The 27,829-nt window shown below is 39.9% G+C and overlaps 1 protein-coding gene across 1 annotated transcript in view; it reads left to right on the top strand.

The window, feature by feature from the left end:
• Nucleotides 1–839: 839 nt before the first annotated feature.
• gpc1b (glypican 1b) overlaps nt 840–27,829 on the top strand; it is a 131,480-nt gene continuing 104,490 nt past the window's right edge. The window contains exons 1-2 of the mRNA XM_077515184.1: nt 840–1,020; nt 1,247–1,914. Of these exons, the coding sequence (XP_077371310.1) occupies nt 1,755–1,914 (160 nt within the window). The 5' untranslated portion in view covers nt 840–1,020; nt 1,247–1,754. The remainder of the gene's footprint in view (nt 1,021–1,246; nt 1,915–27,829) is intronic.

A 27,829-nucleotide genomic window follows, 5' to 3' on the forward strand; every position in this document is an offset into this window, starting at 1 on the left:
TGGCAGTGAACTCAAGCAGCAGTTTGGCAGAAAGTGAACATTTCGTTTTCATAAAAGAAGCTTCAAGCTGTTTAATGCCACTCACAGTTTTAGATAACTGTCAAAATAAACAGAAAAAAAAATTATAATAATTCCCTGGAGTAAATTACTTAAAGGGATACTTGACTCATTGAGCCATTATCAGCAGTAAAAAGTTTACATTTTGTCTAATAATTAATGTGGTAATTTCATTATTTTTTATGTACAATTAATACTTTTAAAAAGTATTTTTTTCTACTTTCTGTCGACTGATGATGACATCACCTTTGCTGGGTTTGGTCAGTAAACTGAGCCTTGCTTGGTCGTTACTTCCTCAGCACACGTGATGTCATCATCAGTCAACAGCAAGTAGAATAATTACTTTTTTAAAGGTATTAATTGTACATGAAAAATAATGAAGTTACCACATTATTCATAGACAAAATATTGACTTTTTACTGCTGAGAATTGTTTAATGAGTCGAGTGTTCCTTTAAAACGACCACATAGGCCTACTGTAGCTTAACCTTTAAGACTGCTAGCTTAATGCTAACACTTAGCGCATAATGATAAACCAGTCTAACGAATAGAATTTTTGTGGCGGTGGTATAACACTTGGATATTCGAACGATATATGAATTTTGTATCCTCTGGCAACACAATCCGAAACACACATAGGCTAATAAATAGCAACTAGTAGCCTATTTGGTGCATGTTAATGGGTAGACGGATTCCCTCGCAAAGTTGTTTTGCGAGGGAACGCAAAGTTGTTTTTTTCGCCTACCATGTCATCTTCGCTGCGCCGTAAACACTTCCGGGTCATCTTCCATGTGAACAAAAGCGACGTGTAAACAAAGCAGTGGAAAAATACATGCTCCATTCTAGTCGCTTTGGGAAAGCTTTCCCACTGTTTTGTTTCATGTTTAGAAACGTTCCATCCACGTCGCTTTTGTTCACACGGAAGATGACCCGGAAGTGTTTACGACGCAGCTAAGGTGACATGGTAAGCGAAAAAAGCAACTTTGCGTTCCCTCGCAAAACAACTTTGCGTTCGAACGCAAAGATTGCGTTCCCTCGCAAAGAAAAAAAAATGTTTTGCGAGGGAACGCAAAATGATTTGCGAGGGAAGGCAAAGTTTGTTTGTTTTTTTTCTACCATGTCACCTTAGGGGCTCCGTAGATTCCCCCCCTCTTCAATCACTCAATATGCCTCTGCTTGTGTTCCCACAGCGCGTCATAGCATTTGAGTCATCCCACAGACAGAGAAGCGTTAACTGTGCGCACCTCCCAGTTGAGATCAGACCCCCCTCCTAAACGCCTCCTTCCCAACCTCCCTCCCTGCCGGAGTCCTTCCTACCCTCCCGGCTGGTCGTCCTAATTGCCGGTATAGACGTGTTGTGCATGAGGCTGGGCACATCGGCAAGCTCTACACTGGATTATTTCCGACCTGACTGACTTGTGTTATTTCATATACCTCCTCGTCTCGCTCCTCTTCGCAACTGGACCTCCAAAACAAAAGTGTGGCGCGTTTTAGCGCACCGCGTGTCACGGTTTTACCTATTTTTTGTATTTTTATTTTCTTTTTTGACCGGACGTCGGCCGGCCCTTAAGGAGTGGGAAGATTATTAACCGCACCGTGAGACGACTGTCTTCAGTCTATTTTGTCCTTAATTGCTCCGGATTAACCCCCTTTTTTTTTTTTTTTTTTTGCACTTGACTGAGTTGACATTGCGCCGGGATGGATTCCTTCATCGTGGCAGCTCTGGTGCTGTGCTCGCTCACGGCCACAGCCGGCGGTGACAAAGGCGCCGGCAAAGCCAGGAGTTGTTCGGATATAAGGCACTTTTATAGCGGCAACGGATTCTCCTTGGACGGCGTTCCCCAGTCCGAAATATCCGGTGAGTGGCAACACCTCCGAGCCTTGGCTCTGTCATTGAACGCACCACGCTCTGACGAGAATAATTACAAAAAAAACCCTCTTATTTAATGGATAAAACTGCACCTATTAGTAAATACACATTTGAAACTTGTAGTCATGTTCAATCCATACATACAAGATTTATTTTGTGTATTTTTGCTGTTCAACACAAAAAGAATCAGTTTGTCGCTTGATGCCTCATCAGAAATGCGTTCAACAGTTTGGAAATAACCGTTTGTTGGACTGTGCAATGTTGCAAGCACGCTCGCAGTAGTCTGGGAATTGTTGCTTATTATAAATGAGCAGCCGGTCACTTGAGTGTGAGAGCACCGTGTTACTCATCGACTGTGTCATGCATCCGTATATGCTCATGTCAGCCTCGCTTGCAGCTTTTTAGATGATTACACGTGCGCTTCTTTTTGGAATTCGGTGGAGACGCGCGCACGCACGCGCGCACACGTTTGAGGTATGGCAGGTACAGTGGAGAACATGCACTGACAGGAAAGACGGCAGGCTCGGATGGTGCATGCTTATGAGTTTCCTGTACAGAAAAATTTCTGGACAGAGTGCTTGATGTTATGTGCTGTCAGGGTGGAGTCTCTCAAGGTCCAAAGTACCCTCTGGTTTATTATTTGAGGCTTTTTTTTTACAGAGTCAAATGTACAGGTATGTTCCCAAGATGCACAAGTCATTGCAGTGACAAGCCAATGGCTCATGCATGCATAATAAAGGAATGATACACAGCAGAATATGTTTCAGACATCAACTTTATTTGGATTGTCAACCAGTTTTTCCTGTCCCCCTCCAAGATGTTGCTACCGATGACTTGGTTGCTTTCAAGTGCCTCGTTGTTGGCCATGAGTGCACGCTCAGGTGTCTTGATAAGTTCAGTGCTTAACTCGTTCGCTCCCAGCCATTTTCACAGAAGTAATCCCGTTTTACTGGATTTTGACTGATTTTGCAAGGCCCACAGAATATTGTGTTCTATTGCTAGAAAAGCATGGATCAAAAGAAAGATTAAAGTCTCTTCTTTCATCAGGAAAAAAAAGTATGTTTCTATCTGTTTCCGTTTTGCAGCAATTAGCATTAGAAGAGAGCTAAGTTTCATCAGTTTTCGCAAATCTATTGAAAATTGTAAGTAATTGAGCTTTTTTTCTAGATAGCCCTGGTTGATCTCCTTTGCTCTGCTGCCACCTGCTGGCCGTTTGTGTAATAACTACCATTTGTGCAACCGTTCTTTGCAGTTGAAAGGCTGCATCAAAGCCTTCTGTATGCTCTAGCATTAAAAAAACAAACAAACAAAAAACAAAAAACGTATAAATACGTCTTTGGGACACTTAGAGCATTAAAAAAACGTATTTATACGTTATTGGGAGTAAATGAGTTAAGAAGTGAAATCCACATTTACAAATCATTATTTTGTGAAACTTGAAAGGCTGACGTGATAATGTGGCAGATTTGTTGAAATACTGATGTAATCAGATTTATGTTTTTGCGAAAATGTTTGGTAGAATTTTGTGACGTAGTAAACACCTAAAAGTCTCTAACATTCGTTTATTAATGTGTTTTTACTCCATGTACAGCAATTTGTAGTTTGTTTGCAGTGATGGTTGTTTTTAAAGTGCGCCATGGATAAAGTTGAGTTGAGTTTCAGCAGAAGTCTCACCTATAAGACAAAAACATTCCGGTAATGTTTTCTCCCAGAAAACTTGCTAAACCTGGTGGTCAGGGATGGACTGTAACCTTTTTTTTTCTGGCCCGGGAAAATATTTGCCAGTGGGTGGTGCGTGTGTGTGCAGTTGACGAGCGACTTGCACCAAATCCCATTCGGCGACTGTGGGGGTCGAATGATAATCATATTCACTGAATCATATTCGGCATTCGTCAACACTGGCCGGTGACATGCGGCGATTTTTTTTTTCTGAGGGATGCGTAATGCTTACTATGCCGGGATGCAAGAAATATATACAGTGGTACCGCTACTTACGAAATTAATTGGTTCTGGAAGAAAGTTCTTAAGTAGAAAATTTCGTAAGTAGAGACGCATTTTCCATGTAAATGCCCTAATCCGTTCCAAGCCTCCCAAAATTCAGACATAAATGCTTTATAAAGCATAAAAATGCATCAAAACATGTAACAAATACATGTTACATTTAGATTATTGCACAATAAATGAGAGTTGTGCGTAATGTACAAAAAACAATAGAGTAAAGAATTAAAATGATGGACATTTACCTTTTTAGCTAATTCAATCCCAGCCATTTTCACAGAAGCAATCCCGTTCGGTCCCGGCTGTTTTACTGGATTTTGACTGATTTTGCAAGGCCAACAGAATATTGTGTTCTATCGCTATAAAAGCATGGAACGCATAAAAAGAAAGATTAAAGTCTCTTCTTTCATCAGGAAAAAAAGTATGTTTCCAAAGTATCTGTTTCCATTTTGCAGCAATTAGCATAAGAAGAGAGAAGTAATTTAGCTTTTTTCGGTCTCCTTTGCTCTGCTGCCACCTGCTGGCCGTTTGTGTAATAACTATCATTTCTGCAACCGTTCTTTGCAGTTGAGAGGCTGCATCAAAGCCTTCTGTATGCTCTAGCATAAAAAAACAAAAAAAAAACGTATAAATACGTCTTTGGGACAATTAAAACATTAAAAAAAACAACGTATTTACACGTTATTGGGAGCAAATGAGTTAATTTGCAATCGCAATAATGCCCTACTCGGTTCAAATCAAAAACATTTTACTCAGAAACATTTTTTTTTACTCAAAAAATAAAATAAAAAATTGAATAGTGTATCGTGAAAACGGTCAATCGGGGCACTTGTGAATCAAGGTGTTCTAATGCCTCAAATTTGATAAAACAGGCCCACCAGCTTTTGAAGTACAATGGCTCATTTTTTTGGGGGGGGGGATAGTACCCACCAACAAAATGTGACTTTTGGGGCTGGTGACCTTTGTGACCCTTGGAACCAAACACAGTGGGGGCCACTTAAGTACCTGCAGTCCAGCCTTGCTTAACAAGAATGTAAACTTTAAGAGCGTGAAGACTGTGCTGTGCTTGCGATTAAACTTGTCACGTCACCAAATACATCAAAAGGGTGCAAAGGACCAAGTAGTAACCCGAGACTTGGAAATTTTATGGCTGCATGGGCTGCAGTGAAATAATTAATGCTCAAGCTCTTCCCTCCCTGCCTTTCTTCCCTCAAATGTGTGTAATCCATAATGCATTAAAGAAAACCTCCTTTCTCCAATCAATGATATGGAGCTCAACTCAAGTCCAGGTTAGATAGTGAAAGCAGGCAGAGGAAAAGGAAGCTTTGACTATTTTCCGACTTGTGTCTCCGTCTCCAGCCTGGAGGACATAAATAAGCACTTCTGGAGTGGCTTCTAGTCTGGCATATTAAACAGCTCGGTAAAAACATGAAAGCTTCACTTCATGCCTCCCAATTATGAGCCACCTGAATATTGAGGCCGATGCCTGACATTTGGCTGAGGATGTTCCCCCGCTGTGGCGCCGGCGCTCGGTCGGGCCTGAGCTGCACTCAAGGTCACCTCGTCGAACTTCACGACTGCCGCCGCGCAAATAATATCCTTTTGCGCTCGTGCTGTCGCGATCAAATATTTTTAGAATCGATTAATCAAATTCATTTTAATTTTGCATTAAAGTGTATTACAAAAACATTTTCGCCCTGGTTACTGTTTATTAACCAATGATTGGTGTTTATTTCGCAATTCGTATTCGTATAGCGATTAGGGATTTAACCATAATGGCAATATCGTAATATTGCAATTAGGGGTGTGAATTGCCTAGTACCTGACGATTCGATCCGTATCACGATTCATAGGTCACGATTCGATTCGTTACCGATTAATCCCGATATGAATTTATAAGTCGATTATTGTGATTTTTTTTTAAATCCAAATTTAGAAAATACTAATCAATAAACTTGAACAGTGTAAGATTTGTATGAAAATTTATTATTTATTTATCTGAAACCAGTCTTATACAGGTTGTAATCTGTTTCATGTTTGAACAGCATTAAAATAAAATATTAAGGCTTAACGTTCCATTCATATAACATTCTTCCATGCTCAAGGTGTGAATCCTAACCCAAAGTAAGATGTTTTGTTGAATATTTTTCCTTGTTTTTTTTTTTTTTTTTTTTTTTTTTTTTTGTGTGTATGTTTGCGTGTGTGCGTTTGCGTGCGTGCGTGTGCGTGCGTGCAAATACGTATAAATTTATACTCATTCATTCACCTAAAACCTTATAAATATCCCATTACCCTTCGCCTTAACCAGGTACTTCAGAATCTTGCCAGAGTCGTGAGATTTAAATGGTCAGGAGACCAGAGAAAAGGTCAGAAAAAAAAGAAATAAAGAGAAAAGAAAGGTAAATCAAAGTGACATCCAGCACCGACCAAACACTTCCTGCCTTCCCCATGATTACAAAATCAAAGTCTTACGCCAACCCCGGAAGCCTCTAAATTCCAGCAAATTTAGCGAGATCTCAAGAGCCCAGAGGAAAAACTAAAGAGAGGAAGGAGGGAAGGATCGATAAGGCAGAGTGAGATCCATAGAAGCCAGTACATCCAATCCATCAAGGTGAAGTCCAGCACCAACAAGACCCCTCCTGCGTGGTTACAAAACCAGAGTCTTATGCCAACCCCAGAAACCTCATACTTCTAATAAATTAAGATCTCAAGTGACCAGAGGAAAAACTAAAGAGAGGAAGGAGGGAAGGATAGATAAAGAAAAGTGAGAACCACAGACACCAGCACCAACTGATTCAAGGGGCTGTGGGAGGGAGAGGGTACTTCTGTTGAGTTTCAGTAGATGCTGGTGCGACGGATCTGGCATGCATAAGGACCACCACCGAAGAAAGAAGCCGTCAACCGCGGTCCAGCAAAGCGAGCACCCCCCCCCCCCCCCCGGAATCCCCAGGCCGCGGCAGCACCAAGGCCACCCCCAAGCCACCCGAGCGGACACCGGTCGGCGAGCCGACCCAGACACCCGGAACACCCCCGCCCCAGCCCCGGCCCACACCCCCGAGCCCAAGGCCGCAGAACGAGGCCCAGCGGGCCCCCACAGCGCCCCACCAGTCCCCAGCCCCCATCCCCCCACGACCCCCCCGCACCCCACCCAAACCCGCCATCCACCACGACCCAGGCCCCACCACCCCCGACCCCCAAACCCCCGAACACACCCCGACCCCCAGCACCCAACCCCCCACCCACCCATACCTCCACCCCCCCCAAACAAGCCGCCCCCCCCCGACGGCCGCCACCCCCCCCCCCCCCGCGAACCCGGCCCCCCGCGAGAACCCCCCACCCCCCCCCGGAAACCGGCACCGGGCAGCAGCGCAGAGAGGGAAGATGCGCAGAGAGGGAAGATGTGCCCACCCCACCTCCAGCCGCGCGAGATTTGTTGAATATTTTTCCATTAAAAATGTAAGTTTAAAAATCGATTCAGCCGCCTATTGAATCGATTCAAGAATTGCGCAATGTAATATTGCGATATATTGCAGAATCGATTTTTTTTAACACCCTTAATTGCAATATTAAAACTGCCACAATATATTGTCGTCTTCATGTCACGATATTAAAAGCAGCACTTCTGTTAAAAAAAAAAAAAGTCAGGTTGAGTTCCAGTTGTGCAGTTCTAGCACCCTCTGGTGGCTAGTTTTTTAGTGCAGTTCAATTTTCACAAGACATGTTTTGTCCCTTCTATGTTTATAATCCACACTAATGGTCAGATGAAGGGGAACATAATACGTTTGTGAACCGAGTCGATATGTTGAGGAACTCAAAGTGTGCTTGCATTAGCAAGTGCCTCAAAATTAAGTGTTATTAGAGAATGTAGGTTGTTTATATGCATTGCTGTAATGTACAAAAGCACAATATTGTGCTTTTTTTTTGTTTAGTAGGAGTTTGTGATAATTATCGTATCGTGGCCTTCATATGGTGATATCGTATCGTAATGTTTGGATATCGTTACATCCCTAATAGCGATTTTAAAAATAAGAGGGATTAATGTTATGTTACCAGTTCAGTCATTGTTTTCCAAAATAAAAACCGATGTTTGCAAATGTCTTATTTTGATTAAACACAGAAGATAATTAGTCTTCTTTCATGGATGACTACAGAAATCAGTGAACGATTACTGTTGATATGTTGAAATCAGAGGATTTTAACAATTTGGCATTAAAAAAATGGCTCCAAACGATTACTTGACTATTAAAATAGCTGTTTGATTACTTGTTGATTAATCACTTAGCTTTGACAGCTCAACTTTGTGGCACTGCAAAAAAAAAAAAAAAGGCAATTAAACGGAAAAGGCAGAAGGAGAAGGAGCCAGATGGGCTGTCATAGGAATACAAGGCCCTGGCATGGCCCCTAGAAAGAGGATGTGGCCCTCCAACTTCCATAAAAATAACTTTACTGTTCTCTATAACAATGAATCGATCATTAATTGCGTTCATAGAGGAAATCCTACGTCTCCGTGGAGTAAAGCGTGATCAATTTCAGTTCCGTCAAGATGCTGCAGCAAGGTTCAATCAAGCGAGGAAATAAATCTGTTAACGCAGAAACCTAAGTCATTGTTAACTTAAAATGAATGAGCGAACTGTTCAATTTCTCAGTCAAGCGTAATTAGTTGCGGACACGGCTTTCTTGTCATTGTTTTCCGAAAGAAAAGAAAAAAAGAAGGAAGATTGATTTTCCTCCTCCCGCCTTGTCCTCGCGGATAATTACCATCAGCGCAACTTATCTTATCGCCGGTGATGAATGCTCCTCAACTCACATTTTCTCCTCTGCTGTGCACTTTAAATGAGATAAAAGAGTCGGAATGTTGATTGCCTGTTTTAAAAACGAAAACAACAAGGCGAGCTGCCGGAGACATGTGCAGACGAGGCTGGTAACGTTTTTTTTGCTCCAGCGCGGGCATCCCCGCGCCGCGTTTTTGTTGTTGTTGATTGCCGGTTGCCAGAGGCTGACAGTGCGCTGCTCTGTGCTGGGAAATGTCATCTGTAAGTGCTGTGCGAGATTGTTGCTCAGCACCCCTGCTAGGAGCCGCACACTGACTCCACTGTGGCAGAGAGCGAGCGAGAGAGAGAGAGAGAATGAGACGGGCCGGTCGGCACGGTCGCCCACAGCGACGGGCTTGTTTTGAACGCGCCGGCCGCAACGGTACAAGCCCGCGAATGTTTAATAAACACATCCCGGGTGGAAATGTTCTTATCCGCCGGAATGATAGGACGATAACTAGCGGAGGACTGATTTCATCTTAGGGATAGCATTTGTAATGTGTCGGGCATCAAACATCATTTAGGCTAGGGGTGTGCTCAAAAAATCAATACGGCAATATATCGTTGCGGGCCTCATCACGATACACGTATCGATACGCAGGCGTCAGAATCGATATTGCTCGTTGACTTTAACTCTTTTACTGCCACACGTGATATGACAAAGGCTTTGATCATTCACGAAAAGAGATACAATGCTTCCACCTGCTGGCTATAGTTAGTGGATATTTTTTTATTCCACAACCCATTTACCAGGCAGCACTGCACTTAGACGTAGCACTGAGAAAATAAATAAATAAATAAATAAATAAATAAAAAACTTAGTTGACGTAATTTAACGTTTATGGCGGCAAACGTCGTGATTTTACTGATCGTTATTAAAGTTTTTGGCGGTCAAAGAGTTAATACTTTGATATTTTTGGTCATATCGGCTCATGCCTATTAATAAATTTTCCCAGTGTGTCGTTGAAAACTGCTCCCTGCTCTGCAGCGCGTGCAGATTTAGAGCAGGCACGCTAGGTGGTAAACCACAAGACCTACTATAAACAAAAACATTTTTCATATGACAGTTATTGTAATATGCAAGTCAATTAATGTAATATATCGCGATACGTATCGCCTTGAAGATATTGTATTGGGATTAGGGGTGTGCTCAAAAAATCGATACGGCAATATATCGTTGCGGGCCTCATCACAATACACGTATCGATATGCAGGCGTCAGATTCGATACTGCTCGTTGACTTTAACTCTTTTACTGCCACGCGTTATCAAAAAAACTTTGATATGACAAAGGCTTTGATCATTCACGAAAAGAGATACAATGCTTCCACCTGCTGGCTATAGTTAGTGGATATTTTTTTATTCCACAACCCATTTACCAGGCAGCACTGCACTTAGACGTAGCACTGAGAAAATAAATAAATAAATAAATAAAAAAAATAAAAAACTTTGTTGACGTAATTTAACGTTTATGGCGGCAAACGTCGTGATTTTACTGATCGTTATTAAAGTTTTTGGCGGTCAAAGAGTTAATACTTTGATATTTTTGGTCATATCGGCTCATGCCTATTAATAAATTTTCCCAGTGTGTCGTTGAAAACTGCTCCCTGCTCTGCAGCGCGTGCAGATTTAGAGCAGGCACGCTAGGTGGTAAACCACAAGACCTACTATAAACAAAAACATTTTTCATATGACAGTTATTGTAATATGCAAGTCAATTAATGTAATATATCGCGATACGTATCGCCTTGAAGATATTGTATTGGGATTAGGGGTGTGCTCAAAAAATCGATACGGCAATATATCGTTGCGGGCCTCATCACAATACACGTATCGATATGCAGGCGTCAGAATCGATACTGCTCGTTGACTTTAACTCTTTTACTGCCACGCGTTATCAAAAAAACTTTGATATGACAAAGGCTTTGATCATTCACGAAAAGAGATACAATGCTTCCACCTGCTGGCTATAGTTAGTGGATATTTTTTTATTCCACAACCCATTTACCAGGCAGCACTGCACTTAGACGTAGCACTGAGAAAATAAATAAATAAATAAATAAAAAAAATAAAAAACTTTGTTGACGTAATTTAACGTTTATGGCGGCAAACGTCGTGATTTTACTGATCGTTATTAAACGTTTTTGGCGGTCAAAGAGTTAATACTTTGATATTTTTGGTCATATCGGCTCATGCCTATTAATAAATTTTCCCGGTGTGCCGGTGAAAACTGCTCCCTGGTCTGCAGCGGGTGCAGATTTAGAGCAGGCACGCTAGGTGGTAAACCACAAGACCTACTGTAAACAATAACATTTTTCATATGACAGTTATTGTAAAATGCAAGTCAATTAATGTAAAATATCGCAATACGTATCGCCTTGAAGATCATGTATTGGGAGACATATGTATCGCGATACGTATCGTATCATGACCCCTGTATCGTGATACGAATCGTATCGTGAGGTTGGCGGCAATACCCAGCCCTAATTGGGATACATATGTATCGCGATACGTATCGTATCATGACCCCTGTATCGTGATACGTATCGCATCGTGAGGTTGGCGGCAATACCCAGCCCTAATTGGGATACATATGTATCGCGATACGTGTCGTATCATGACCCCTGTATCGTGATACGTATCGTATCGTGAGGTTGGCAGCAATACCCAGCCCTAATTTAGTCCTTTATTGGCAAGGCAACCATATTTGGGCACTGAAGGAGGAGCTGCAAATGGACTTCGCTTTCAGGCAGGAGAAAAAAAATACTACAAGTAGTTAGACTGGTGAATTGTCTCAAGATTTTGGGGGGTGGATTTTGCCCTGTATCCCTCTAGATTAGAACCACCCTTGCACTCAATAGTGCCAAAACAACAGAAAACTCAAATAACCTTTTTTTTCAACTTACTTGAGGATCATTAACTCATTCAGTGCCATTGACAGCGATACACGTCAAAGTAGGGCGGTGCAATTAATCGAAATTCAATTCTAATTTCAATTATTACACTCTACAATTACAAAATCAGCATAATCATAAACTAAAAAGGCTATTGTGTTGTTTAAATTTATACATTTGCACCTTTTTTAAATTTTAAAATAACTAATTTGATCTTTTTTTTTATCCAAAAGGAACTTACATAAATATAGTGTTTCAAATAATTTTGTCTTAATATTTTTTGTATTTGTTTTTTATGTTCAAAAATTTTCTTGTTTTGTACCAAAAAAATAAAAAATAAAAAATAATATTGCCTTACTGCACAGTGAATATGCTGCACTCCAACTTTCATGTTTTTGCCAACATAAATAAATATATATAATTATTATAAATTATGTTTGGTCCAAAACTTAATTACAGTGTTTCTATTTTTTATTTTTTTATTTGGTCCTAATATTTTTAAACGCTTAAAAATTTTCTTGTTTTGTGCCAAAACATAAATAACCGTTTGAATAATCGTGATTTCAACTTTTGCCAATATAATCATGATTATTATTTTTCCCATAAACGAGCAGCCCTACGTCAAAGATCCATTTTTACTGGGCTGGCAGTGAATGAGTTAAAGGGATATTAAGTTAATATTTTGTCTGTAATGAATACGGTGCCTCAATATTGTTATTAGAGATTGTCGGTGGTTTAATGTAAAGTAATGCTGTTATGTACAAAAGCACAATATTGTGCTTCTTTTAGCATGACCTCTTTTTTTTATTTTTATTTTTTTTATTGTGACCTTTTTTAAATATCGCCAACCCCCCCACAATATTGTGATAATTATCATATCGTGACCTTCATATCGTGATAATATCGTATTGTGATGTTTGGATGTCGTTACATCCCTATCAACTACTAACAGTCAAATTTCAGAAGGTCATTGAAGTGGTCGTCACTGCAGTTTATGTTCAGTCCTCAAGGGCCAACTCGGACCCCCCGATGAGCCAGTTTTGGCCCGCGGGCCGTATGTTTTGACACCCGACCGTACACACACGCACACACCAGTCATGTGTGATGTCACGGCTGGTAAACGTAAAGACACAAAGGCCCCAATCACAACTTGAAGGGTGAAAGGTGTTATTATGCGTTCCTGCTTCTGCACATCACCGAGGCACAGCAGACAAAGACTCTTTTTACATCAAATTCACTCATGTCAGCTGAATTAAAAAGAAGCATTCATTAAACATGTTCAATCGTTTCATTCCACAACGAGTTCCTTGAATCAACGGATTGTTTTCACCTTGCGGTGCGAAGTCAAACTTCAACTTGAATGGCAATTAGTACATGGCCAAATGTATAAAATAGAAACAGGATTTGCATCATCCTGCTTAAATGGTGATGAAAACAATAGCAACTCGGTGGTGGTTCTAAACAGATTTAAAAAAAAAACAAAAAAAAACCTTGGAACTGAAAGTACTTAAAGCAGCAAAACCTACATAAAAGGCATGGCGAGAGACTAGTGCAGTGGTGTCCAAACTACAGCCCGGGGGCCATTTGTGGCCCGCCGTCCATTTTTCAGTGGCCCGCGAACATATGCTAAAATGGCATTTGACTCAGTTCAAATAAAATAAACAAAACAAAAATGTTTGGAGATGGTCAAAGTAAGAAGGGAGGGTAAAAAAAAGGTGCCAAAGGTTATTTTAGTTAACTAAAACTAAAAAAATAAAACTAAAATAAAAAAAAAAAAATCTTGTTACTGAAATAAAATAAAAAACGAAAATGCTTTTTAAAAAACAAAAACTAACTGAAACTACATTTTATGTTTACAAAATTAACTATAACTATAATAATTAGGGATGGGCGAGTACCGATACCAGGTATCGGTATCGGGCCGATACCAGCCTTTTTTCAAGTACTCGAGTACTCGTGACGCCGCAGACGAGTACAAGCGAGCGATGGCAGAGGGGGAAGACGTTAAGTGAGTCCTCCTTGCCTGTAAGTGGCGCTAGCTTGCAGCAGTTTTTCACCAAAACTTCACCGGTTTGGAAATACTTCAAAATTGTGAATCTTAAACTAAAAGAGCATTTTTGTGTTTTATTTTGAGCGTTAAGACTATTGAAGAGTGACTGTGCTGTTTTTTTTTTTTTGTCAAAATTAAAGGAAATATATTTGTTTAAAAATATCTTTTAGTGATTTTTTTTATTTGTCAAAATGTACTACTGGTATCGGCAGTTGGTATCGGTATCAGTGAGTACTGAGGGTCTGTGTATCGGTATCGGTCTGAAAAAAGTGGGATTGAACATCCCTAATAATTAGAGCAAACGTCCTTCGTTTTAGTCTTTTGTAATTAATTTAATGCATGAGCCTTTGGGGATGATTTTAAATGTGATTTTTAGTAGATTTATTTTGATATAAACCGGAATAATGACATTTGAAAGTATGTCACACAGAAGTGACGTCATCTAGCAGCAGCCAATAGAGAAGCACCAAAAGATGATGTCGCTCCCATGCTGTTTTTTTAAATATTGCGCACAAGTAATACACATTAAAAAAGAATACTAATACTAAAACTAAGTATTTTTTAAAGCACTAAACTAATAAAAACTAACGGAACCACCCTGAAAACTAATGAAAATTAACTAAAATGAAAAATTCCATAACTATAATAACCCTACTGCCATATTACAAATAAATTGGTTTATATACTATAGAATTTTTCTAAATATGCAAAAGCACAAATAAATTATTTGTACAATTTTTAGGACTAAACACAATTTCTCTTCATAACATTATGTGGCCCTTGCGTCCTTCAGATTTTCTGTATGTGGCCCTCAAATGAAAAAGTTTGGACAGTTGAAATGTGCGATTTCCAGGCAGCTGTACACAATCCGAGCCGTGTTTTTTCCTCCAGATGTAAACTCCAAGCGTGACACTGATTTCCATGTCCCGGCATTGCGAGCGCAACTCATTACCAGACTTGCAGATAAGAGCGGCGGAGCTTAATTGGAGATTGTCAGCGCAAACGCGAGGAGACGGCGAGATCAACGGCTGTTTGTGTCGGAGTTGAAAGTGAATCTCGTGTCTCTTGTCTGGGCTTGTTGACGATCTTGTCAGCATGCGTACACAAAGAAATTGCCCAGCGTAGTTGCTTGTTTTTTTTTTATTTTATTTTTTTAATCTTAATTGTCATACGAGTACACAAAGTTAACCACTGTGATATTTAAAAACAACAACAAAACATCTCCAGTTTCATTGTCATTTTCTGGAATAAAGTCTCGCAAAAAAGAAGAAAAGAAGCAGCAAAAGGTTAATCCTCGCTTAACTGAGCCTCTTCTGAGGTTTGCTGACACTTAAATAACGCGGAACTGTATCACCTTCGGGGCTTAACTTTCAAATTAGGTCTGGAGGATTATCCAAACTTGCACAAAACTTTATAGCAACAACAAACTTGTTACATGTTCTCTTGCACTTATCGATGATGTGACTAATTAGGGCTGTGCAATGAATGGGAATTCAATTACAGTTTCAATTATTACACTCCACAATTACAAAATCGGCATAGTTGTAAAAAAAAAAAAAGATTATTAATACTAATTTGTGAGTTTTTAAAATTTATACATTTGCACCTTTAAAAAAATAAATAAAATTAAAGTAACTAATTTAATAAAATTTGTTTAATCCAAAAGGAACTTGCATAATTATAGTGTTTCAAATAATTTATTTTAAATGTATATATATATATATATATATATATATATATATATATATATATATATATATATATATATATATATATATATATATATATATAGAGAGAGAGAGAGAGATTTTTTTTTTTTTTTACATGTAAGAATTTTAATAATAATCATTGTAATAATCAAAGATCATCCTACTGGACAGTGCTGCAATGCTGCACTCCAACTTCAGGTTTTTCCGCCAACATAAAAAAAATAATAATAAAATAATAATAATAATAATAATAATAATTCTTCTTCTTCTTCTTCTTCTTCTTCTTCTTCTTCTTCTTCTTCTCTTCTTCTTCTTCTTCTTCTTCTTCTTCTTCTTCTTCTTCTTCTTCTTCTTCTTCTTCTTCTTCTTCTTCTTCTTCTTCTTCTTCTTCTTCTTCTTCTTCTTCTTCTTCTTCTTCTTCTTCTTCTTCTTCTTCTTCTTCTTCTTCTTCTTCTTCTTCTTCTTCTTCTTCTTCTTCTTCTTCTTCTTCTTCTTCTTCTTCTTCTTCTTCTTCTTCTTCTTCTTCTTCTTCTTCTTATTATTATTATTATTATTATTATTATTATTATTATTATTATTGTACATTATTTTTTGCCACAAAAGGAACTTATAATTATATTGTTTCTATTTTTTGATAGATTGGCCACAATAATCGTGATTATTATTTTTATCATAATCGAGCAGCCCTATGACTAATAATAAAAGCAGCAGGATGAATTTTCGAGTATGTCAGGCAATATTATTGGCTCATAATAAATACATTTGATGCATTAAAATTATTAGCGGTATCGGTACTTGGTATCGGTCTGAAAAGAAGTGGTATCGATTGAACAACCTAACAACCTTGTGGCATCTTGGTGATAGTGAACAATGCTGAAATGAGTTTCATTTAAACAAAAGTAGTGCTTTGCCACCATCTTGTGAAATCTTGGTGCAAACTATGTTAAAATGAGTTGAGGAGCCACATTTAGACAAAAGTAGTGCTTTGCTGTCATCCAATGTTATCCAAAGACAATTGTAAACCTTTATGGGGAGGTTAATTAATAAATTAGGCATTAAAAACATTAATCTTAGCTTTTTGTTATAATACGCTTGAAGTGAGGCAGTGACTCAAGATCCAAGTGCGGTGGGAAAAAAAAACAAAACTTGATTTCCGGAACCCAACTTGCGAGGACTGAAATGAAACAGTATCATCATCAAAATCTTGAATCTCATGAACACATGAATGCTTTTTGGCCTTTGCGGAGGTCTGTGCTCAACTGGGTGCTAGTTATCTGTCAGGTTCATCAATACTGACACTTATATAATAATTTTACACAGACACAAAAAGGAGAGAAAGACACCGTAATACCTTTTAACACGCTAGCGAGGAGAGCAGAGGAGAACTGTGCCATACAGTTCAACCCTATGCTTCCAAAACAGTCCCTCTGCCCCCTCTCTTTTTATTTGAATCTTCTGGCACACAAAATGAAAATAGGGAGGGGAAGCGAAAGAGATACTGATTATCTTCTCCATCCAGGTTCTTCTTTGACGTTCGATCATGACTTTGCAGAAACTCAATAAACATCACGTTTCATGCAAGGGCACTTTCGATTGCCAACGGATGCATAATTTCCAGATCTTCAAGAGCAGTTTTGCTCTCGCTAAAAACACTATATTTAATATGAATGATTATGAAAACTTAGCAAATGTATGATAAAACAATATAGTTAAATCAATCAAATCATCTTCTGCAAATCACACTTGTTAAATAATTATTCTTAATTCAACAATTATTCTATCATTCCCCCCTTTTTATCCTACATTTGCTACCAAAAAGAATATCATTAGAAAGACCTCTCAATGGCTTTACCCCAATAAATCATAAATTCTTCAGCAAAGAGGAAAATCAACACCTGCCTAACACACATTCATATAGACAGGAATATTAATGCAAATAAGAAGTGGCGCAGGAAACAGGTCAGTAAGAGGATAGAAGGTCGTCACCAGTGTTGGCCAGGTCATCCAGCAAGCCCGTGTTAACCCGAGATTCATCCTGTCTCACCAACAAAGGGAATAAGTCATTGAATTTAGAATTTGTAGGGGTTATAGCGGCGGAGATAAGGCGGTTGAGGAGAAGGCGAATGCAGGGGATCATTCAACAACCACCAAATGGCAAGAACAACAACTGAGGCGGCAATGGAATCCAGAATAGTGAAACCCAGATTTTTGTACTCGCCAAACATGCTATCCCATCACTCAGCACAGGCAGAGGTGTCCACACCTGAGTGCTCCTTCATCTTGTGGTTCAAGGTGCGCAGGCCATCTATGGCCTTCGAAAGAGCGCCCTCCGTGGCGGTATTTTTGGCACGTAAGTGCAGCAATGGCTGCCAAACATAGCACAGACACCACCTTTTTCAGCAAGGAGCATATCGACCGCAGTGCGGTTCTGGAACGCCATGAGTGAGGTAGCAGCCAATTGTTCTCGAATTGCAATAAAGCCAGTCTCAGTGTAATTTCCCCGTTTTTGAACATTGTAGTGGATGTAGTTGATCCGACCGCCATTCTTGTTGGGTGTTATCCAATTAAGAATGGACTCCCACCCTGCTGCAATCTAGTCAACCAACTTATACTCATCCGGTACTCCCCGTGGCACGCCAATGGAGTCAATGTAGGTCGGGTCCCCGTCCCCCCAGGCAAGCAAGTGCCTTCCAGAACGTCGGAACCGCGACCCCCGCCCTCCAGCAGGCCGGAAGAGGAGCCCTCCCCCAACAGGCTGGAAGCCAGACTCCAGGTTCGTCACAGCCAATCGGATGTCTCGGTCTGTAGCTGGAAAGACAGACACGGGTAAGAGGAGTGACACAAGCGCAGCCACATGGACCAGTCTGATAAGAGGGTGCAAAGTTTTAGCAAAATAATCAGTCGTATAACTTGATCGGTCTCTACTGGTCTCAGCAAGCAGTGTTGACAATTTAAATCTCGCCAATATATACCAAACATACCCCTTGCCATGACTATTTTTTTTATTTTAAACTTCCTTATGTTAAATGTTTTAAAGTTTGTTGAATAATGTTTTAAGATTGTTATTGTATGTTTTTGTTTTTTTCTCTGAATGTTAACTACTGTTTCTTGATGCTTATGTGTTGTCTTTCCTTGTGTAAAGCACATTGAGTTGCCTTGTGTATGAAATGTGCTATACAAATAAACTTGCCTTGCCTATAAGCACTATACCCATGCTCTTCTTCAACCCTAACAGATCTGGTCTCGGTTAGCAAGATATCAGACCATAGAAATATAAGAATAATAGTAGCACAGCCGGAAGACAGTACATTTTAGTCCGCGGTGGGAGCCCGTAATTGATCAAGGATGCAGGAAGAGGAAAGATTTTTTGTTCCTGGGCAATTTATCTGTCCGCATTGGTCCGGGTTTAGCGAGTGTCACCTTTTTATGGTGATGGTAATTTTTATTTTGTATTTATTTATTTATTTATTTTTAACCTTAGCTTTTTCAGACGTTCTCTCTTAGATCGACTAGCTACGCTATATGCCTGCATAGCAGTGGTGTACTAGTTTCTTTATTCGGCCCCCCCCCCTCGGAAATGTAAACCATCAACTGTGACATAAGAATCAGCCCGATATAAAGCAGACACAACACTGCAGAAATCGTTACCATTATAATGACATAACACGCAGCGGCACATTTCAGACACTTACGACACGTCATTGTCAGCTGAGAAACTCCTACAATGGTTCAGGCGTCTTGTAAATTCTTCACTGGCCCTCAGGTATTTTCAGACACTAAAAATCTGCACCCACCTTTATGCCAGACTTGGCTCACCGTCCCCCCTGAGTTTCTCAGATGAGATGACCCTTTTACAATGTGTGAGATGTATCCAAGTCTTTCTTTCTGCGATCTTTGACAGCTGTTGGTGTAGTCATCAGCACTTGATGCCAATGCTTCCTCTTTATGGCTCGCACCAGGACCCAATCTCCAGGCGTAGTCAGCTCTTCCTGTGAGGGGGAAGCAAAAACTCCCCCTGGCATTTCTAAATCTTTAGCGCATATACTCTACCAAAGTAGCCTCATCGTCTTAACTACCACTGTGTAGTAAATATTTACAGTTTATACGGTTTCCCAAAAAAGAGTTTCAAATGGAGTTAGACCTGCCGCGCTAGTTATATTCACATACAGTTTTACTAGGTCTATACATTGAGTCCACGCTCTGTGGGTAAGCGCAATGGTGTTTCTAAAGTAACATGGAACATTTTGCCAATCTTGTCAATAATTGTGTTTACAAAATGTGTTCCATTATCACTATAAATAGCTTCAGGAATACCATATCACGGTATTATATCTTTACATAATGCCTTGGCTACCGTTAGTGCATCAGGGTGTGATGCTGGAAAAATTTCAACCCACTTTAAAAAGGCATCAATTATGACCAAGCAATATTTTTTTCCCCTTCACATTTGCTTAGCACAATAAAATCTATATGTATTCTTTTGAAATGGATACGTAGCCTGGGGAAACTGGCCACTCTTAGCCCTAGAATTCCCTTATGGATTATGTTTTGAACAAGTCAGATGAGCTTCTTCAAAAATATTTTGAATACAAATTAAACCCATATGCCGCATGATGTCTCTCAATCATTTTTGTCATCCCGGCCGTGGACAGATGGACTTTACCATGCGTTAAGGTGGCAGCCCATCTAAAAAGATTTTTTTTGTGAAAAACTGGTTTATTTTCATTACTGATATAAATCCCATTTATCAGTGTCTCCCCTTTATTTTCCCACATTTTTTTTTCTTGCGCCGGACTTTGCTGTTGCATTTCAAGTAAGACGCTGTTTTGCAAAATATCATCTTGTACTGTGTTGTCTGCTACCCCCAAAAATGCCTCACAGCAGCTTATCAGCAAATGCATTCCCCAGGGTGACACTATCTGTGCCAGTGGTGTGTGCTGCACACTTACATATTGCTACCCTTCTTGGCAGCTGAACTGCATTCAGCAACTCAGTCAGAAGCCCCGCGTGTGTCACCGGTTTGCCTGCAGATGTTATCATTCCCCTATTTTTCCAATACTGAGCAAAAATGTGACATGTAGAGAATGCATACTGGCTGTCAGTGTAAATGGTAACATCTTTTCCAGCCATCAATTTACACGCCATTGTCAACGCAACTAATTCAGCTGCTTGCGCTGAATAATACGAGGGCAGAGGCTCTGCTTTTAACACGGTGTTCTGCGTTACAACAGCGTATCCTGTTTGTGTTTTCCCCAAATCATTTTTCTTTGACGAGCCGTCCACATAAAAATTGCTCCACCTTTTAAAGGCTGATCCTTTAAATCCGGTCGACATTTAGTAGTTTGTTCCGCAAGCTCCTGACAATCATGCAAGGGACAATCACAAGGGAGTGGCATCAATGTGGCTGGATTCAAAACGGTGCATCTTTCCATCGTCAGGTGCGGTTGCGAAAGCAGGATGGCCATACAAGATAAGTGTTTGTGGGTAATAAGAAAGTCATATTAGATTGCAGCAACAAGGCTGACACAGCGTGTGTCAGAGGGTGAAAAAGCACAATTGCAGCCACAACTGCTCTGACGCAATGAGGAAGTGCGCAAGCCACATTGTCCATTTTAGAGGAGAAATAGGCTATTGGCCTTAATTTATCTCCATATTTTTTATTTTATTTTATTTTGCCAATACAGAGGTCATATAATACCTCTTACAATCTACCATTTGAACGAATAATTTTGAATAATCAGGCAGTGCTAAAACAGCACTAACACCTGTTTTATGTCACAGAATTTTTTCTTTTTCTTTTTTTTTCTTTTTTTTTTTTTTCAGTGGCTTTGGAGCTTGCAGGACAGCAACTTTTCTGTCTTCAAAAATTGTTCATCCCCTTTTGCTCAAATTGTGCCCTAGATATCTCACTGATTCCTTGCATAATTGCAACACTTTTCCCATTGTTTTGGAGAATTAAAATGGTAATGGACCTCTTCGCTTTTCTATCATAAACATCCAAAATTCGGTATCGTCATACCCATCATTTTACATTCTCTTCTTATTTAATTTTCACATGTTTTTAATTCCATTTTGTAACTCGAGTATTTTTATTGTATTAAGCTGGCCAGCAAAATTATACATGTTTATCCATTTATTAAGATATTTTATTTTAACAGGACATTGACTTTCCACGAATTTCCAATCCTTACATGCCAATTTTTGTTTCGGATCCTTTATCTTCGCCTGCTTACTGTTTGATTTCCCCATTTTGGAGTCAACGGTTCACCTAGGGTGACTATGTTGACTTTTTCAACCTTGAACAGGGCGACAATTACTTCCCGTCTGAGGTAATTCTCAAGCTTCTACCACAAGTGGCGGAGAATTCTTGCCTTTGCTTCCTCAGACAGCTTGTCACTCAATTTCCTGTTCACATGAGGTAGCGAACCTCCAGTCACACTGTACACATTCACACTGCGGAGCTTCTATGCGCAACAGGACACCGCCGCCCTTCCCAGTTTTAAAGTCTACTCTGACTTTCAGTTTTAGAGTCTGCTCTTTTTATGGGTTTTAGGGTCTTCTCTGACCACCACCAGTTTTAAAGTCTACTCTGACTCACAGTTTTAAAGTCTACTCTGACTCACAGTTTTAAAGTAGGTGAAGTACTCACCAAAGATGTCTTCTCTCCCTGGGTTACCCGTCAACCCTTGGCTCCCAGGCGCAGAGACGAAGCCCAGGGTTCCCAAAATAAGGGATATAATGCCACGGCCGAGGTCTTTACCTGGACGTCGACTCAGCTCCCGGAAACATCAGGCATATTGGGTCCCGGGTTTCGGCACCAAAGAAATGTCAGGTTCATCAATACTGACACTTATATAATAATTTTACACAGACACAAAAAGGAGAGAAAGACACCGTAATACCTTTTAACACGCTAGCGAGGAGAGCAGAGGAGAACTGTGCCATACAGTTCAACCCTATGCTTCCAAAACAGTCCCTCTGCCCCCTCTCTTTTTATTTGAATCTTCTGGCACACAAAATGAAAATAGGGAGGGGAAGCGAAAGAGATACTGATTATCTTCTCCATCCAGGTTCTTCTTTGACGTTCGATCATGACTTTGCAGAAACTCAATAAACATCACGTTTCATGCAAGGGCACTTTCGATTGCCAACGGATGCATAATTTCCAGATCTTCAAGAGCAGTTTTGCTCTCGCTAAAAACACTATATTTAATATGAATGATTATGAAAACTTAGCAAATGTATGATAAAACAATATAGTTAAATCAATCAAATCATCTTCTGCAAATCACACTTGTTAAATAATTATTCTTAATTCAACAATTATTCTATCATTATCGTTGCAAAGTTGCAACTTGAATCTAAAAGTGTCCATGTGACCAAGCAGTCGTCAAGTCCCAGCTTTTCCCATGTCAAATCTAAATATATATATATATATAAAAAAAAAAAAGGGGGAATAGTTGAAATGACTCATTTGCGGAGAGCAAAACTGTTGATGCAAGGTCTGGATGCTTGATGATTTGATGCTAAAAATAAGCCCGCCAAGGCAAAACGCTGACCGCATACAGTTCGTGTCTCCGTTCGCGTCTTTTGGCCTCCAAATGTGCGCCACATGTTTGTTGCCGTTCATTTGGCACGCGTCCACGCCACAGGAAACGTGCCACGAAGACGACGTTCGGCCTCAGTCTTCGCTTCCGCTCGCTTGTCTTCTCGTCGGACGTCGAGAGGTTCAAACGGGTCAAGGAAGTGCTGCATATGTGCTGATAAGAGACAGCATCTGCTCATGTTTTTTTTTTTTCATGTGGCTATCACTATTTTTTAATTTAACTAGCCCTCCAAATGAATCAATGGAAGGTATTTTGGGGTGGTTAGCATGATCTTGATGTTCTGAGTTTTTGTCCTTTAGTCTGTTCCTAGCCAAGCGGAGATAAAAGTCAACATTTGCACCAATATGGGAATGCAGCCGACTCCCAGTTAATCGAAGCGGCTCCCCTCGCTCCCTTTGAATGATAATGCTAACTAATTATTCACGATTCAGACGGATTGCCCTACACTTTTGTCATACAGTCAAACCTCGTTTTTTGAACATAATCCGTTCCAGAAGGCTGTTCCAAAAGCGAATTGTTCGAAATCCGAAATTTTTTTCCCATTATAATTAATGTAAATAATTTTAATCCATTCCAAGTCTAAAAAAACTTTTTCAAAGTTTTTTTTTTTTTTTTTTTTAACTATTTTACACCATAAACTGCACTGTATTATTTATTATTTAAATTACATCTTTCATATTTTTACGTCAACTGAGCCCGATCACATCTGGTACTGTGTCACGCCGCCACCAGAGTGGCGGGTCATGCTTTTATTTCACAGTCAGGTTCCTGTTTTATTTTGAAGTCATTAACCACCCTCTCACCTCAGGTCACTTGCCCTTCCTCCTGCACAGTAATCACCGGTCCACGCCCATGATTGTTTCCACCTGCTCCCAATCAACCCAGACATAAAAGCCACCTGCATTCTCCCCTCCGTTGCCGAAGTGTCACATCTCAGTGCATGGAAGCGTCCTCACAGTCCTTGTTCCACAGTCCTTGTTCGATGTCTTGCCTTGCTTTGTCTTGCGCCCTTAGTTTGCCCCTTGTTTTCCTCCCTAGCGGAGCGCCTTTAGTTGTCCCTGTTTTTGAGTGCCCTTGTTTATTCTCCAGTTTGGAGCTCTTTTTGTTCTGCCTTTTTTCCCTCCTTGAGAGGTGTTTTTGGTTCATTGGATTAAAGCTGCAGCCTTGTTGGCCAACTTACACTCTGCGTCTGAGTCCTACCTCCTCGCATCGTGTCATACTGACACTGGCGCCGACACTGGCGCCTCACTCAAACCCACCAAAATCACATTACATCATTCCTGCGCCACAACTTAGACCTGCTTTTAGCTTGTCTGAAATTGAGTTCACTTTTACCTATTGAGACGTATCGAGGCGCGTCTCGCAAATTCCCAAACATGAAGATGTGCCGTCGGCTCCCTTTCTACAAAAATATGGCCCACCAGGTTTTCCTCCCAAATTCCAATAACATGCACTGAAGACTCGACTAGACCCTGTTGTTTCATTCTTAGCTAGTTAGCTAACCCAGCTATGGGAAGTGAAGCTACATCCACAAGTCTCTCTGTTCAACATGCGCCAACACATGAGATCAGAATTTCTGCCATCGTCCTGAAATCATATGGAAAACATCGACAACTTGCTCGGGACTTTTACTACTAATGAGCTTCAGTGGGATTTGAACCTACGCCTCGCTCGAGAAGTACTCAACCCCACTTGACTGTTATGTTTTACGACCCGAACGTCACGTGAACTTGTGTGGTTCTGGCTCCCGCTGTGTACGGACACGGTGCTGACCCCGACGTTCACCGCCCATCGTGGTTTGAAAGCACAGTGTGACTTCTGCAGGCCGACACACCCCAAAGAAATACACTGTTGCGCAACAGACTTTCTGTTCAATGGCCTCGGCTTCCTTGCGCCGAGAGGGAATGTGTCACCATGACAACTGCACAAGCAGCATGATTTGTTGCATCCCGTTTTTTTTTTTTTTTTTTTTTTTTGATGAGCTGTTTGAAAACAAGCCAAAAAAAAGTGTTTTATTTTCCATGATATAAAAGCAAAGGGACTGGCTTATGAATGCGTTCTTAACATCCGTGTACTGTCCTCATTAGGCTTGCGGGTAATCTGAAGCTTAGCCAAGCTGACTTTGGGTGAGAGGCGGGGTACACCGTTGACTGGTTGACAAACACGCATTCACACAATCACGCATACGGACACTTTAGACCTAACATGCATGTTTTTCAAATGTGGCGAAAAGATCAGAATATTAAAATAAAAAAACAAACAAAACTGACACTGCGTGACTGCGGCGACATCTTCACCAAGGACTTGCTTATTGGAAGCAAATGCTGTTCGCTAATGTGTAATATCCTTATTTATTGACTGATTGAATTTTATTTTTCATTTTTTTTTTTTTTGTAATGAACTTTTTATTGAATTCTTTAACACAGAAAATAAACAGAAATCAAAACGTTTGAATCACACTCCATATGTACAAAACATCTGTCTTCGTAATGCAGATCTGAATCACATACCAAACGAAACACCTATACATACTTATACTCAATAAGTTGTCGCTATAAAACTATTAAAAGAAAAAACAAACAAAAAACAAAAAAAAACAAAAAAACAAAAAACAAATAGGGAGTAATGTCTTTTTCAGACTCATTCAATCATTGTCAAAATTAAAGTCCAGCCTAAGGGGTTTTACAAAATGAATCCACTTCTCCCAGCAGGAAATAAATTGTCCACTTCTATGATTGACGTATGCCGTTATTTTTTCCATTTTGTAAATATCCATAGTGATGTCAATCCACTCATTTAGCGTTGGGGTTTCTTGTGTCAACCACTTCCTAGTTAGAGCCTTTTTACTAGCAACCAACAAAATGCTAACCAATTGTTTGTCTTTTTTCAACCAGTCCTGAGGGATATGTCCAAACCACAAAAATTTAATCTCAGAGAATATTACACGTTTAAATATATTCTGTAATGCCTTGTGAATTTCCTCCCAATAGACTTTAATAAAAGAGCAGTTCCAGAACACGTGGTAGTGGTTTGCATTGCGATTGCCACAATTTCTCCAACAAGTCGGGGGATTATTATCATAGTGGGATTTTTGCTCAGGTGTGATAAAATATCTTATCAACCCTTTCCAACCAAACTCTTTCCAGCTTAACGAGCTGGTGCATTTCCATTGATACCTCCATATCATTGTCCATTCCTCCTCCGTAATGTTAAGCTCCCCCTCTGTTTCCCACTTATTTTTAATATAAGATGTAGAATATGGTTTAAGATTAGAAAGAGCCTTATATATGCCTGAAATAATCTTGCCTTCAATTTTTGAATCATAAACTTTTCTAAACATGCCTATCAAATCCACTTGTACACCTCTCGCCTCCTTCAGTTTTGTTTCAACATAATGTCTCATCTGTAGGTATCGGTAGAAATCTTGTTTTTCAAGACCATAGTTTTGCCGGAGTGCCTCAAAACCAAGCAGCTGACCACCATTCATTATCTTACATAGAGCCGTTATCCCTCTTGTTGTCCAATTTTTAAATCCAATGTCAGATTTGTTGGGCATAAAATCTGAATCATATGCACACCATTTCAGAGCCACAATTTCCTTACCTAGATCATATCGTTTTAAAGTCATCTTCCAAACTTTGAGGGTTAATTTAACCCACGGATTGTCTATAGCATCTATATAATTTTGAATTTGTCTGTCAGCAAGGATGGCTTGTATGGGGATCGGAACCACACCCTCTTCCATTCTCTTCCACTGTGCATCATATGTCGGGTCACACCAGTACACCATTGCTTTCATTTGAGATGCACAATAATATTCCCTGAGTGATGGTAGTCCCCATCCCCCCTTCTCCTTAGACAGCTGCAAGGTTTTGAGACGAACTTGAGGTCTCTTATTCTGCCATATATACTTCAGTAACATTTTGTCCCATTCATTGAACTGATTTTGACTCAATTCTGTTGGCAGGGTCTGGAACAAGTATAGGAATCTCGGAAGTATGTTCATCTTGATTGATTCAATTCTTGAACTAAAAGTAAAGAAGGGGATTAAGTTCCACCTTCCTACATCTTCCTTGAGCCTATTTTGAAGAGGTAGATAATTGACCACGGACAGTCTATTCAGTTCTTTTGGCAAAATAATTCCCAAGTATTTCAGAGATTTTGTTTGCCATGCAAGAGGATAGTTATCCTTAATATGTGTGGGGGGGTCATAATTATATGTAAGCAGTTGAGTTTTCTGCACATTAATTTTATATCCAGACAGTAAACCAAATTGCTCAAATGATTGCATAATCTTGGGTAGTGATTGAGTTGGATTTCCCAAATAAACCAAAATATCATCAGCATAACACGCCAATTTATGTTCTATCCCATTGATGACAATCCCTCGAATGTCTCTGTTCTGTCTAATGTGTTGGGCTAATGGCTCTAGGTAAAGTGCAAAAAGTAATGGTGACCATGCACACCCCTGCCTTGAGCCCCTCTCTAAAATAAAACTGTGAGAAAGATAACCATTGACTTTGACCCTCGCTGTTGGGTTGGTATACAGCGCCCGTATAATTTTTATCGTATCATTATGAAAACCAAATTTATGAAGAACCTTGTAAAGAAAGCCCCAATTCACTGAATCAAATGCCTTTTCAGCATCCACACTAATTACCATTGCTTCAATATTATTTTTTTGTATATAATCCACAACATGTAGCGTCCTACGTATATTGTCCAGTGTTTGTCGACGACGTATAAAACCTGTCTGGTCGTTATGTATTAGCATAGGTAGAAACTTCTCTAATCGTCTCGCCATTATTGAAGTAAATAATCTGTAATCAATATTA

This window comes from Festucalex cinctus, chromosome 1, assembly GCF_051991245.1.
Source record: "Festucalex cinctus isolate MCC-2025b chromosome 1, RoL_Fcin_1.0, whole genome shotgun sequence".
Classification (NCBI taxonomy): domain Eukaryota; kingdom Metazoa; phylum Chordata; class Actinopteri; order Syngnathiformes; family Syngnathidae; genus Festucalex; species Festucalex cinctus.